Source organism: Rhinoderma darwinii, chromosome 9 (genome assembly GCF_050947455.1).
Source record: "Rhinoderma darwinii isolate aRhiDar2 chromosome 9, aRhiDar2.hap1, whole genome shotgun sequence".
Classification (NCBI taxonomy): Eukaryota; Metazoa; Chordata; class Amphibia; order Anura; family Rhinodermatidae; genus Rhinoderma; species Rhinoderma darwinii.
Window position 1 is genome coordinate 106,364,316 of NC_134695.1, and position 14,441 is coordinate 106,378,756.

The 14,441-nt window shown below is 42.5% G+C and overlaps 1 protein-coding gene across 1 annotated transcript in view; it reads left to right on the top strand.

The window, feature by feature from the left end:
- Positions 1-9,198: 9,198 nt before the first annotated feature.
- Positions 9,199-14,441, top strand: part of NAALADL1 (N-acetylated alpha-linked acidic dipeptidase like 1) — a 50,131-nt gene continuing 44,888 nt past the window's right edge. Inside the window, exon 1 of the mRNA XM_075837157.1 lies at positions 9,199-9,395. Coding sequence (XP_075693272.1) covers positions 9,199-9,395 — 197 coding nt within the window. The remainder of the gene's footprint in view (positions 9,396-14,441) is intronic.

Below are 14,441 nucleotides of genomic sequence, written 5' to 3' on the forward strand. Positions count from 1 at the left end.
CCATGACGCTATTTCTTGTTATAATAAAGACACGGCCACCAACTGAAATTTTTTGGGCCGGAAGTCGGCCACAGCATTTATTAGTTTTCTTGTAACTTTAAACAGATGTATCCCCAACATAGTCATACACCCATAGCCGGTCACCCAGCGGCATGAGACGCCAAAGGCCCAATACCATGAAACCACCATCTGTGACTGTAAACGTAAAACAAAACAAAAACCTGACACAGGCGAAAGAGGCCTAAGCCATAGGGGAGGGGAAATATACCCTCTAATGATGAAAGTACATGATCCTGAACCACCAATGCCCACCAGGAGTCCACCTCTTAACCAGTTAACCACACACTTGCTGTAATGGCGGGGAAGGGAGACAGACAGGTGAGCCCTAATCTACCCGCCACTCAGTCCCTGCCTACTTGCACGGCCCGTCCTAGGCGACGGCGTACAACTGGGCGACGGTCCCTATGCTCAATATGTGTATGACAGACAAACAGACAAGGGTACACAGAAGCTAAGGGAAATGGGGCAGTTGCCCACGGCAACACCGTGAGCAACAGGAGTAGTGAACGAGCCGAGTCAAACCAGGAGTGTACGAGGTACCAAACGCAGAGCAGGAGCATAGTCAGTAAAGCCAGGGTCAAAATGAAGCAAGGTCAATAATAATAGCAGGAGCAGCAGAGCCAGGAAACACGAAAGAATCACAGGCAAAGACAAGCAGGAAATGAAGGTATAAATAGACCGAGGGCGGGAGCTAGAACCGTCTGGCCAGGCTGGGATAGGCTGGTAGGCTCAGGAGTGGGAGAACCTGAGTGGTAGCAGATCGAGTCACTCTATCAGACCTAAGAGCAGTTGCAGACTGATTAACCATGGGCGTCGACACAGAAGCTGTGTCTGGCAGATCCTTTACAGCTGCTCTCTCCATGAGTTCTGCTTTCACGTTTTTTTGGGTTGTTCTGGATTTTTGTAATCATGTTTGGCTTTGTATTTAAGATGTCTCTTTTGCACTGTTTGTTCTTCCTTGGCCTAATGAAGACACATGTCCTGTGTCAAAACGCGTTGCCTATATCAAATAAATCAAGAAATCTACCATTGATAATAGTTTTCTTACCAGTAACGCTCTCCTGTATATCCATACATTTTCTTCCTTTTCAATTAATCCTTCAAGCTTCGGATGCCTCCTACCCTCTGGATCCCCAACTCTTTTCACGTTTCTCTCCTGAAACCTGTGGTCCTGAACCGGTACTCTAAGACTCTTACCCCTGCAGTTGCCCCCAGCGGTTCTGCCAAGATATTTAAGGTTAAGGAGATCCTGGACGCCAAAAAAGTAAGAGGAAGCACCTTTTAGTAAGTAGATTGGAAGTGGTTTGGTCCAGAAGAGAGGTCCTGGGTGCCAGAAGAGGATCTCAATGCTCCTACCCTCATTAAGAAGTTTCTCTCTCGTTCTGGTCCCAAGAGGAGTGGGCGTAAGTGAGGGGATACTGTAATGTAGGTGGTTGCTGATCACGAACTCCTTCCATCTGGTCGACGCCCTTCTCTGCAGAGATTTCTGCACATGCGGCCGTCCTGTTCCACAGTGACCACCAGTGTGCGCTCGCGAGCTCAGTCCAGACTTAAGGAGCCAAAGCGCACACAGGTGTGAGATTGAGCTGATTTCTTCCAGTGCACCCTGGACTATAAGAAAGGCCCAGTCCCTTCCTGCCTTGCCTGAGCTTTGTTGTCGTTACCCTAGTCTGTCTATGCAAATGGTCTCCTAAGTGTTTTCCAGTTCCCAGTGTTTCCCGTTTCTGCTACCTGTAACCTGTATCCCGTGCTATGCTTGTCAAGTGCCGTATTGAGTTGGGGTCGTGCTGCACTGAGTACCACACCTGTACTGCGTCACCACGCCTGGTGCCTGCCTTCTGCCTAAGTCCCAGCCGAGCCTGTCTTGCTACTGTCTGAGCTACCACAGGTACAGCTATACGAACTATAGACTATGACCTGTGTCCTGTTGGCCAGCTGCCATACCGTCAAGGCAGTACGGTCCAGTGGGTCTACGTACCCAACGTGACACTCTGTAGTACAGACCAGGGCTGGACTGGGACATAAAATCGGCCATGGTATTTTAAAGCACACAGGCCTACCTGCTGTCCATTAAATATGTTTGCACCCTTACAAACTTACCCTTTAGCTATACTAAAACATTAAAAGTTGTTTCTTAAATGCTGCCTTCCTGTTGTTCTACTCAGATATTTCATAAATCAATAGATCCCACCTAAAAAAGGCTAAATGCGAGTATCATGTGATGGGCTGAATGTATACACCAGTCACAACTCTCTTACAGGAACGCTGTCTGATTACCCATTATGAAAAATTGTGAGCAGAACAAAAGCAAGGCAGCAGGAATGGGGGTTAGATACAGATGAATCAATGATGACAATACCTGGATACAGACTCTCCCCAGTAATAATTATATTTAAAATAATAAAATATATTCTTTATAATGCCGCTATATACTGTACACACTAACAATGTAGCCATATATATATATATATATATATATATATATATATATATATATATATACAGTGAAGGAAATAAGTATTTGATCCCTTGCTGATTTTGTAAGTTTGCCCACTGTCAAAGTCATGAACAATCTAGAATTTTTAGGCTAGGTTAATTTTACCAGTGAGAGATAGATTATATAAAATAAAAAAAACAGAAAATCACATAGTCAAAATTATATATATTTATTTGCATTGTGCACAGAGAAATAAGTATTTGATCCCCTACCAACCATTAAGAGTTCAGCCTCCTCCAGACCAGTTACACGCTCCAAATCAACTTGGTGCCTGCATTAAAGACAGCTGTCTTACATGGTCACCTGTATAAAAGACTCCTGTCCACAGACTCAATTAATCAGTCTGCCTCTAACCTCTACAACATGGGCAAGACCAAAGAGCTTTCTAAGGATGTCAGGGACAAGATCATAGACCTGCACAAGGCTGGAATGGGCTACAAAACCATAAGTAAGACGCTGGGTGAGAAGGAGACAACTGTTGGTGCAGTAGTAAGAAAATGGAAGACATACAAAATGACTGTCAATCGACATCGATCTGGGGCTCCATGCAAAATCTCACCTCGTGGGGTATCCTTGATCCTGAGGAAGGTGAGAGTTCAGCCGAAAACTACACGGGGGGAACTTGTTAATGATCTCAAGGCAGCTGGGACCACAGTCACCAAGAAAACCATTGGTAACACATTACGCCGTAATGGATTAAAATCCTGCAGTGCCCGCAAGGTCCCCCTGCTCAAGAAGGCACATGTACAGGCCCGTCCGAAGTTTGCAAATGAACATCTGGATGATTCTGGGAGTGATTGGGAGAAGGTGCTGTGGTCAGATGAGACTAAAATTTAGCTCTTTGGCATTAACTCAACTCGCCGTGTTTGGAGGAAGAGAAATGCTGCCTATGACCCAAAGAACACCCTCCCCACTGTCAAGCATGGAGGTGGAAACATTATGTTTTGGGGGTGTTTCTCTGCTAATGGCACAGGACTACTTCACCGCATCAATGGGAGAATGGATGGAGCCATGTACCGTCAAATCCGGAGGGATAACCTCCTTCCCTCCACCAGGACATTAAAAATGGCTCGTGGCTGGGTCTTCCAGCACGACAATGACCCGAAACATACAGCCAAGGCAACAAAGGAGTGGCTCAAAAAGAAGCACATTAAGGTCATGGAGTGGCCTAGCCAGTCTCCAGACCTTAATCCCATCGAAAACTTATGGAGGGAGCTGAAGATCCGAGTTGCCAAGCGACAGCCTCGAAATCTTAATGATTTACAGATGATCTGCAAAGAGGAGGGGGCCAAAATTCCATCTAATATGTGTGCAAACCTCATCATCAACTACAAAAAATGTCTGACTGCTGTGCTTGCCAACAAGGGTTTTGCCACCAAGTATTAAGTCTTGTTTGCCAAAGGGATCAAATACTTATTTCTCTGTGCACAATGCAAATAAATATATATAATTTTGACAATGTGATTTTCTGTTTTTTTTTAATATAATCTATCTCTCACTGGTAAAATTAACCTAGCCTAAAAATTCTAGACTGTTCATGTCTTTGACAGTGGGCAAACTTGCAAAATCAGCAAGGGATCAAATACTTATTTCCTTCACTGTATATACTGTATATAAGAATAATGCAACCGTATATATTGCACACATGAAGAACGCCACTATACTGTATACCTGAATAATGCTGCAATGTATACTGTACACAGAAATACACAACTATATACTGTACATATGAATAATGCCACTCTATATTGTATGCAAGAATAATGTCACCATATAATGTTAACAGTACACGTGAATAACGTCACTATATACTGTACACATTAATAATGCCACCATCTTAATGTGGCGGAGTATTTAAACTAGGGCTGAAGAGGGAGGCCAATGTAGAAAATAAAGGGGTAGTTAGGTTAGAGAGGGGTCAGACTATATTGGTGGGGGGAGAAACAGACTGTGGGGAGAGGACTAGGCAACAAGATAAGGAGATCCTTTTGTTACAAAACAAAACAACATTGAAGATAAAAATGCCCAAATAATGTCAAATAATCACATTTCTGATACTGAATGTGAAAAATTTAAAGGCAAGTTAAAGTGTATGTTTACAAATGCCAGAAGTCTATCAAGCAAAATGGGGGAGCTGGAGCCCTTGATACTGAAAGAAAATATAGATATAGTTGGTGTTGCTGAAACATGGCTAGGCTCTTTGCACGACTGGGCTGTAAATCTAGAGGGTTTTACACTTTTTCGGAAAGACAGGATAAATAGGAAACGTGTATGTCTGTATGTGAGAAGTGATATGAAGGCGAGTGTGAAAGAAAGAATAGTGGGTGAAGATTGTGAGGAGGTTGAAACCTTGTGGGTGGAACTAGAAAGGGAGGTAAACACTGAAAAAATTACTTTTGGTGTAATCTATAGACCCCCCAATATAACTGAAGAGATGGAAGTTCAGCTATATAAACAGATGGAGCGGGCTGCACAGGCGGGTACTGTAGTGATAATGGGAGATTTTAATTCCCGGGATATTAATTGGTGTCATGGTTCGGCTTCAACTGCAAAGGGGAGACATTTCCTCAACCTGTTGCAGGAAAATTTTATGGGCCAGTTTGTGAAAGACCCGACTAGAGGTGAAGCTCTGTTGGATCTGGTCATTTCTAATAATGTAGAGCTTGTTGGGAATGTCAATGTTCGTGAAAACCCCGGTAACAGTGATCACAATATAGTTACATTTTACCTATACTGTAAAAAACAAACACAGGCTGGGAAGGCAAAAACACTTAATTTTAAGGAGGCCAATTTCCCCAGGATGAGGGCTGCAATTCAGGATATAGACTGGGAAGAACTAATGTTAAATAATGGGACAAATGATAAATGGGAGATTTTCAAATCTACTTTGGGTAATTATAGTGCAAAATGTATTCCTATAGGTAACAAGTATAAGCAACTAAAATTAAACCCCACATGGCTTACACTTTCTATAAAAAGGGCAATACATGACAAAAAAAGGGCATTTGAAAAATACAAATCTGAGGGTACAGCTGTAGCCGCTGTAACTTAGAAAGAGGTTAATAAAATCTGTAAAAAGGTAATAAAATCAGCAAAAATACAAAATGAAAGGCAGGTGGCCAAGGATAGTAAAACAAATCCCCAAAAGTTCTTCAAATATATAAATGCAAAAAAGCCAAGGTCTGAACATGTAGGACCCCTAGATAGTGGTAATGGGGAGTTGGCCACAGGGGATCAAGAGTAGGCAGAGTTACTAAATGGGTTCTTCAGCTCTGTATATACAACAGAAGAAAGAGCAGCTGATGTAGCTGGTGCCAGTGCTGTTAATATATCAGTTGATATACTGAATTGGATGAATGTAGATATGGTGCAAGCTAAATTAAATAAAATAAACGTACACAAGGCCCCGGGACCAGATGGGTTACACCATAGAGTTCTTAAGGAGCTTAGTTCAGTTATTTCTGTCCCCCTCTTCATAATATTTAGAGAATCTCTACTGACTGGTATAGTGCCAAGGGACTGGCGCAGGGCAAATGTGGTGCCTATTTTCAAACAGGGCTCTAGGTCTTCCCCGGGTAATTACAGACCAGTAAGCTTAACATCCATTGTGGGGAAAATGTTTGAGGGGCTATTGAGGGACTATATACAGAATTATGTGACAATAAATAGTATTATAAGTTACAGTCAGCACGGTTTTAGTAGGGACAGAAGCTGTCAAACCAACCTGATTTGTTTTTATGAAGAGGTGAGCAGAAGCCTAGACAGAGGGGCCGCTGTGGATATAGTGTTTTTGGACTTTGCAAAGGCATTTGACACTGTCCCTCATAGACGTCTAATGGGTAAATTAAGGACTATAGGTTTAGAAAGTATAGTTTGTAATTGGATTGAGAATTGGGTCAAGGACCGTATCCAGAGAGTTCTGGTAAGTGATTCCTACTCTGAATGGTCCCCGGTTATAAGTGGTGTACCCCAGGGTTCAGTGCTGGGACCACTATTATTCAACTTATTTATTAATGATATAGAGGATGGGATTAATAGCACTATTTCTATTTTTGCAGATGACACCAAGCTATGTAATATAGTTCAGTCTATGGAAGATGTTCGTGAATTGCAAGTGGATTTAAACAAACTGAGTGTTTGGGCATCCAGTTGGCAAATTAAGTTTAATGTAGATAAATGTAAAGTTATGCACCTGGGTACGAACAACCTGCATGTACTTGTTAAGAAGGATCTGGGTGTACTTGTAAATCATAAACTAAATAACAGCATGCAATGTCAATCAGTTGCTTCAAGGGCCAGCAAGATATTGTCGTGTAATAAAAGAGGCATGGACTCACGGGACAGGGATATAATATTACCACTTTACAAAGCATTAGTGAGGCCTCATCTAGAATATGCAGTTCAGTTCTGGGCTCCAGTTCATAGAAAGGAACCCCTGGAGTTAGAAAAAATACAAAAAAGTGCAACGAAGCTAAGGGCCATGGAGAATCTAAGTTATGAGGAAAGATTAAAAGAACTAAACCTATTTAGCCTTGAAAAAAGACGACTAAGGGGGGGACATGATTAACTTATATAAATATATTAATGGCACATACAAAAAATATGGTGAACTTTACTGTGAGAACTGTGAATCTATGGAATAGTCTACGGCAGGAGCTGGTCACATCAGGGACAGTAGATGGCGTTAAAAAAGGCTTAGATAATTTCCTAGAACAAAAAAATATTAGCTCCTATGTGTAGAAATTTTTGACTTCCTCTTTCCCATCCCACTTCCCCTTTCCCATCCCTTGGTTGAACTTGATGGACAAGTGTCTTTTTTCAACCGTACAAACTATGTAACTATGTAACTATGTAACTATATACTGTACGCATTAATAACGCCATTATATACTGTACACAATAATGCCACCATATATACTGTACACATGAATTAAGTCACTATATACTATACACATGAATAATGCTGCCATGTATAAGGAACACATGAATTACCTAGGACACGTGCTGCACATGTGCCACTTACACCTCGGATACATGCCGCACACGCGTCACTCAAAGCTGGGACATTGACTTACAATGGGGTTCATTGTCATGGCTTCCATAGTTTTGACTGTAAAAATAACGCAGCATGTAGTGCTATATTTTACATAAAAGCTGACAGAAACTGTGACCGAGACTCCGATGCAGATGTGACTAGAGCCTAATTTCGACAGCTACTGGGTGATGTTAGTTTAGTGTAGACAGCAATAGGGAGAGTGGCACTGCTGAGCAGCTGCTGTATGCCAAGTCCAGTGACTGCTTATTGGCTCAGTAGTGCCATTGTCTCTTTCTCTTATGTAATGAGGTCTTTAAAATCTGCCGATGAAGCCCCACGGTCGCAGATTCAACTGTGAACAAACCATTGCTGGGCTGGGGGGCGGGTTATTTCCTTGTGGGCAGAGGGGCGAAAGCCGCTTTGTTGGTGCTTGATTATACATCCCTCTTCTCCCCCTCGCCATCTCTCTGAGTGTCTGATCAGCGGTTGCGTTCAGGTAAGCTTGATCAGACACCCAGAGTGAATAGGTACGTAGCTATAATTTAAGGGGTTGTCTAGAGTCAAGAAAAAAACAGGCCAAGCGGGCAGATATGGCATAAAATAATAAAAGAATCATTACTTACCTTTTAAATCTCCCACCACTCCAGTTCCGCCTCTCTGTTGATCCCCGGTGATGTCTACTTACTGAGCTGCAGTGATGACATCACGTGACAAACGTGCTCTCTGCTGATGCAAGTGATTGGCTGCAGCGGTCATGTGTATTGACACAGCTCAGTAAACAAAGACTGGATGGGATCACCGAAGCGGTGGCACTGGATTTAAAAGGCAAGTAATGCTTCTTTTATTATTGTATACTATTCCGCCGCACATGGCCTATTTTTTCTTGATCCTGCATAACCCCTTAAATCAGGACACTGTGGGGCAGTCAACCAGCCCACTGTGGAACAGCCCATCTGGCATCTGCCAGAACTGCCAGATGACAAGTCCGGCCTTGGCACAGATAAAAAAGGTCGCCGTGTACCGTTGTAGAGCCACTATGCACACAGATTTCTTCAGACAAAAAGGTCTCATCTGAGATTTATTCTTTATCTTGATTTCTAGGACTTTGTCATCAGTATTTTTCTAATAGATCCATTCACAACCTGGTTAAATAATAATTCTTTGGATCAAAGGTAGTTAGTCTTTTACAGTATCTGCACATGAAGTAAACTTTGGTGCCCAGAATATGTACGGCTAGTTTAATAAGGAGTTTTAAAGCTCAGTACTAGAATACTGAATGACATACATCTTAAGCAAGTGTTACACTGTATGACCTCCGCAGCATTTTACCTGATTCGGAATGTTAATATATAATAAAAAATTAACATTGCCCTACAATAAATACTGTAATAATTGTATAGATTTTGGTCACTAAGACTTAAAAAAAGTGTTGTAGAGCTGTAAACTGATAATATGTTACTTGCACTGTCATATATGGTGTAAGAATACCTCACTTTGTTATCTCAAGCCAAATCTAAACCAAGGTCATTATGAGATAATAGTTTTATAAAGCATTCGGAGAAAGAAAATTTTTCTTCTTTTGATTGTCTTGGATCAGCGAGGAACAATGAATATATGGAAAATAGTTGGTGGTGTTTTTGTGAGCGTTTTGATGCTGGCCATTGGATTACTCATCGGACACTTTGGCATCTCAAAGACCTCCACACCATCATGGGCTACAGACCTTTCTAAAGATGTCGATGAAGATTTCATTCGGGAGTTCATGAAAGAAGTTGACAGCAATAACATTAGAGAATATCTGAGGTGAGAGAAAACCATTTTTGTATCATAATAAGGACATAAGCAAACAATATGTGCATAAAACAGCTGCAGAGATCTGTGGTTCCTCTCACATCCCCTGACGTGCGGGTGAACATGCAGATTACCGCTCACACGGCACCATAAAGGCAGTCCAACATGTAATTCCTATGGACAAATCAATCAATTTTTTGTGTATTTGGATTTCACCCGATTTTTACCTGCTCCGGCCTGAGGAAGATTTATTTATATCTGTTGTTAGTTACAGAGCCAGGTTTTTTTGTGTATTTGAGACATGCAGATTATTTGGTTTTAGCGATACGGGCATGGCCAGACGTGGCAGATTCTGTTGCGGCTTTGCCTAAAATGTGCAGTAAATTGATGCGGATTAGCCGTTGCGTATTCAGGTGAAGAGTTCTTCCTACTGTCTTCTAAAACATTTAATCTCAGTCTGGCTATAGACCTCGAGACACATAGGTCCAGCCAGAATGAAGAAATATCCTGTTTGTAAAACCAATACGCAACGCAACACACATAACATCTGCGGATTTAATTGCAGAATTTTGAAACTCCATTGAAGTCAATGGAGAAATTCCACAATATGTCCGCAACAAGTCCGCTACACGTCCGCAACAGCCAGTGTATGCTGCGGACACCAAATTCCGCACCGCAGCCTATGGTCCGCAGCTGAGTTTTCCGCCACGTGTGCACGAACCTAACTAAAAAGTTGTGGAAAACAATGGAGAAAATGTCCGCTGCGGAATTCCAAAGCAATTCCGCCACGTCTGGCCATGCCCTACCTGGTCATTCTATGGTGACAAAGGATCTATCTGATTGATGCGGAGTTTCCATTGGATAAAAATGTATCCGACTTGTTAAAAAAATTTTTTTAACGGTTTCTAATTATCCATAAAGTTAACACCAATCAATATTTCCATGTGAAAGGGTCCATAAAATGCATGAATATACTAATCTAAGCCAATGAAGGTCATGCAGGACAATAACGAGGAGATTAAAAAAAACATCAACATTTTAATAGGTAAATCATTAAAAATACATAGTAAAAAATAGAAAAACACATACAGACCAACAAAACACACAAATAGGTGGATCACCCTGGCAAAGTACATGCAGTGTATGAATAAAGCAATAATGTAGTCAGAATACATAAATATCAGAAAATAATGCATACACTGGATATCCAGAAACATATCAAGAAACCCCAAAAAGATGTCACTAACAATAACAGCCGGGGTAAAAAGAATCATACCACGGGAGGGGGATAATGCCCAGGCTGTAAGTACAAGCCAGAAGGGTAAGGGAAATGGTGAAAGAGGAAAAAAACAAGTACCAGGGGATCCACCAAGCCCAACGTATATTTTGAACGGCTGTTATTGTTAGGGACATCTTTTTGGGGTTTCTTGATAGTGCTGTCAATTTTACAATAGAATGGCAAAATTGGCCAGAATATAGAATTATAGAATGCTTTACTCACTCCTACTTCTAAGTTTCTTTGAGGTGATAAGGGTATCAGGCATTATCTGGGAGTGGAAATTAGTTTCAGGGGTATCCACGTATCTATCGTAATATTAATTTTTACCATTAGGCTGGGTTCACACGACCTATTTTCAGGCATAAACGAGGCGTATTATGCCTCGATTTACGCCTGAAAATACGGCTCCAATACGTCGGCAAACATCTGCCCATTCATTTCAATGGGTTTGCCGACGTACTGTGCCGACGACCTGTCATTTACGCGTCGCTGTCAAACGATGACGCGTAAAAAAGACGGCTCGTCAAAAGAAGTGCAGGACACTTCTTGAGACGTAATTTGAGCCGTTTTTCATTGATTCCAATGAAGAATAACTCCAAATTACGGCCGTCAATGACGCCTCGCAAAACGCGAGTACATGCAATTATGTCTGAAATTACGGAGCTGTTTTCTCCTGAAAACAGCTCCGTAATTTCAGCCGTAACGGAGGCTGCCGTGTGAACATACCCTTACTTTACAGTATAGCAAGGGACACAATAGAGTAACATGAATACTGCAACATCCATCACATCAACATCCACGACATATCAGTGCAGCTAAATGTGAACAGCGTAAAAGATTTACTTAAGACATTAAGCATTCTGGTTTCTAAGGCCTCATTCACACGACAGGGTTTCCCGGCCGGGTGCCGGCCATTCATAAATCGGCCGGCACCCGGCTTCATTAGGAATAATAGACCCCTAATTGGGCTATTCACACGACCGATTTTTTGACGGCCGAGAAAACCGTCCGTCAAAAAATGGGACATGCTCTATTTTCGGCCGGGTACCCGGCCGCCCGGCTCCCATAGAAGTCTATGGGGCCGGGTAATACACGGCCATCACCGGAATGTGTCCCGAGTGATGGCCGGGTTTTCCATCGCTTGCGCTCTATTTCCTCCTCCTCACAGCGCAGAGTGCATGTGAGGAGGAGGAGTTGATGCCATTCGGACGAATGGCTGTACGCTGTACACTGTGTGGCAGGGCCGGGGTGTACAGCAGGTGGAAGGGAGCACTGCGCTGGCTCCCTTCCCCTGCTTGTTTTAAAAGCGCCCTGGCCCGGCGACACCTTCCATGGCGCCGCTAGCAGCTGCTGCTGCTGCGGCTGCTACTACTGTAGCGACGCCACTATAGCAGAGCAGGGAGGTATCTCCCCGCTCTGCTATGTGCTAGCCTCACTTTAGCTCCTTGAAGGAGCCGAATCCCCGTGTTTTCGGGGATTCCGCTCCTGGACAGAGCGCTTGATGTCTCTGTCCATATCTGGGCAGTGAAATCAGGGGAAACTCCTGAAGCGGAATCACCAATCACATGGGGATTCCCCTTCAGGAGTTGCCGCTGATGTCACTGTCCAGATCTGCCCGGCCCGGAACGGATGCAAAACTTTATGCAAACCGGCCGGGCAAAATGGCCGATTTTACCGGCCGACACTCGGGCTCGGGCGGGACCCTGTCGTGTGAACCCAGCCTAAGTAAACATAAATTATAAACATGCTCTGAATATGTGTACTGCCCTTTTTTATTTTTTAATAAAATAACTCTTTGTTTAATAAAACAAGCACTTTTTATTTCGTGTCCCCCTTATTTCCTCATAGATTGTAAGCTCTTGTGAGCAGGGCCCTCACTCCTCTTGTTTGAATTGTTTGTTTTGTTACTTTGAGATGTTTTATATTGTCTGTACATGTTCCCTCTCAAATGTAAAGTGCTGCGGAATATGTCAGTGCTATATAAAGATTATTATTATTACTATAATAGGGTGGAAAAAACTTTCAGAGGGAATTAGATCGATGCTAAAGAAAAATAGAAACAAACTCATGTAGCAGAAACGTATCAACAGTAATAACACATGTATATAAATTTGACGCTGAAGCGTGTAGGTCAAATATTAAATCACCAGTACTGGCTGGTGGGTAAACATTAAATTTAGCTATTAATATACAGATATACATATATGGCATTGGCACCCAATGTTGTTTGGTATAGATAATAGGTTCTTGGCAAACTCAACAAAAATAAAATGGCAGAAACTGCAACGAATGAGCTCCTGTAGTCAAGAAGCCAGAACAGATAGAACATGCTCCTATTAGAACAATGATGCCCCACTATTCTATTGCGATCAGAAGCAGTTGCTAATAGGAATATTTGCAATAATACTGGGGTTTATTTTTATAAACGACCGCGTAAAAAAAACGCATCGTAAATAGAAGTGCTTGTCACTTCTTGAGCCGTTTTTGGAGCCGTTTTTCATTGTTGAAAAACAGCTCCAAAAACGGCCGTAAAAAACGCAGCTCAGTATTTTCAGACATTTTTTGTTAAGCGTGTGGACATAGCCTAAGACCCTGTTCACACAGAGTTTTTTGCAGCGGAAACCGCGGCAAAAAATGCGGCAAAAAAAGGTCCGAAATTGACTCCCATTGATTTCAATGGGAGGTGGAGGCGTTTTTTCCCCGCGAGCAAAAAAAACCTCTCGCGGGAAAAAGAAGTGACATGCCCTATCTTGAGCCGTTTTCCGCCTCAAAAACCCCATTCAAATCGATGGGAAACGGAAATAAATACATTTTTTAAATGCGTTTTTTTGCCACGATTTTTGACGCGTTGAAGGAATAGGTAAAATAACTGCCTTAAAAAAAACGCATAAAAAATCGCGCCAAAAATGCGTCCAAAAACACGTGTGGTCCAAAACCACTTAAAAAAACTGAGCTGATATTTCCAGGCACAATTTTCGTGCCTGCAAAAAACAATGTGTGAACATACCCTAAGGCCCCATTCACACGAGCGTGAATTACGTCCGTGTGCTGTGCGTTGAAACAACGCACAGCACACGTACCCGTTGATTTCAATGGGGCCGTTCACACATGCATGATTTTTCACGCAGCGAGAGTCCGCTAATCAAACTCACTGCATGTCCTATATTGGTGCGTTATCACGCACCTACGTGGCCATTGAAGTCAATGAGTGTGTGAAAACCACGCGCCGCACACAAATGCACATGCGTGTGCGGTGCGTGATTAACGCATCAATTCAGTTGAAAAAAATAAATAAAAAACATATGTGCTTTGCTAGTGCGTGAATAACGCATGCCCCTCGCAAAGCACACTGATGCATAACGCAACACACATGGACCCGATTCACGCACATGAATCGGATACGCTCGTGTGAATGAGGCCTAACTCTCCCTCCACTTTAATGGAGAGTGACGGTGGAAATGTGGCCACCCCTCCACTACAAATGGGGGACAGTGGTTCTCATTATCGAGCCGAGTATGAACTGTGGGACACAGAGCAGGGCATGGATCCTACGTGGACCCGCTGTCACTGAACCCGTCAGTCCTGCTGATCTGGCGGATTCAGGATTCAGCGCTAGATACAGCTGCTCTGTATACAGTATACAAAGCAGCTTTATCTCAAAAAGTAAAAATTATTTTTTGTAAAAACGAATTAGAAAGTTGCACCAAACACACTACTACACATTATTATTATTTTTTTTTTGTTAAAATCGCTTTTGAAGGTGTACATAGCCTTTAAAG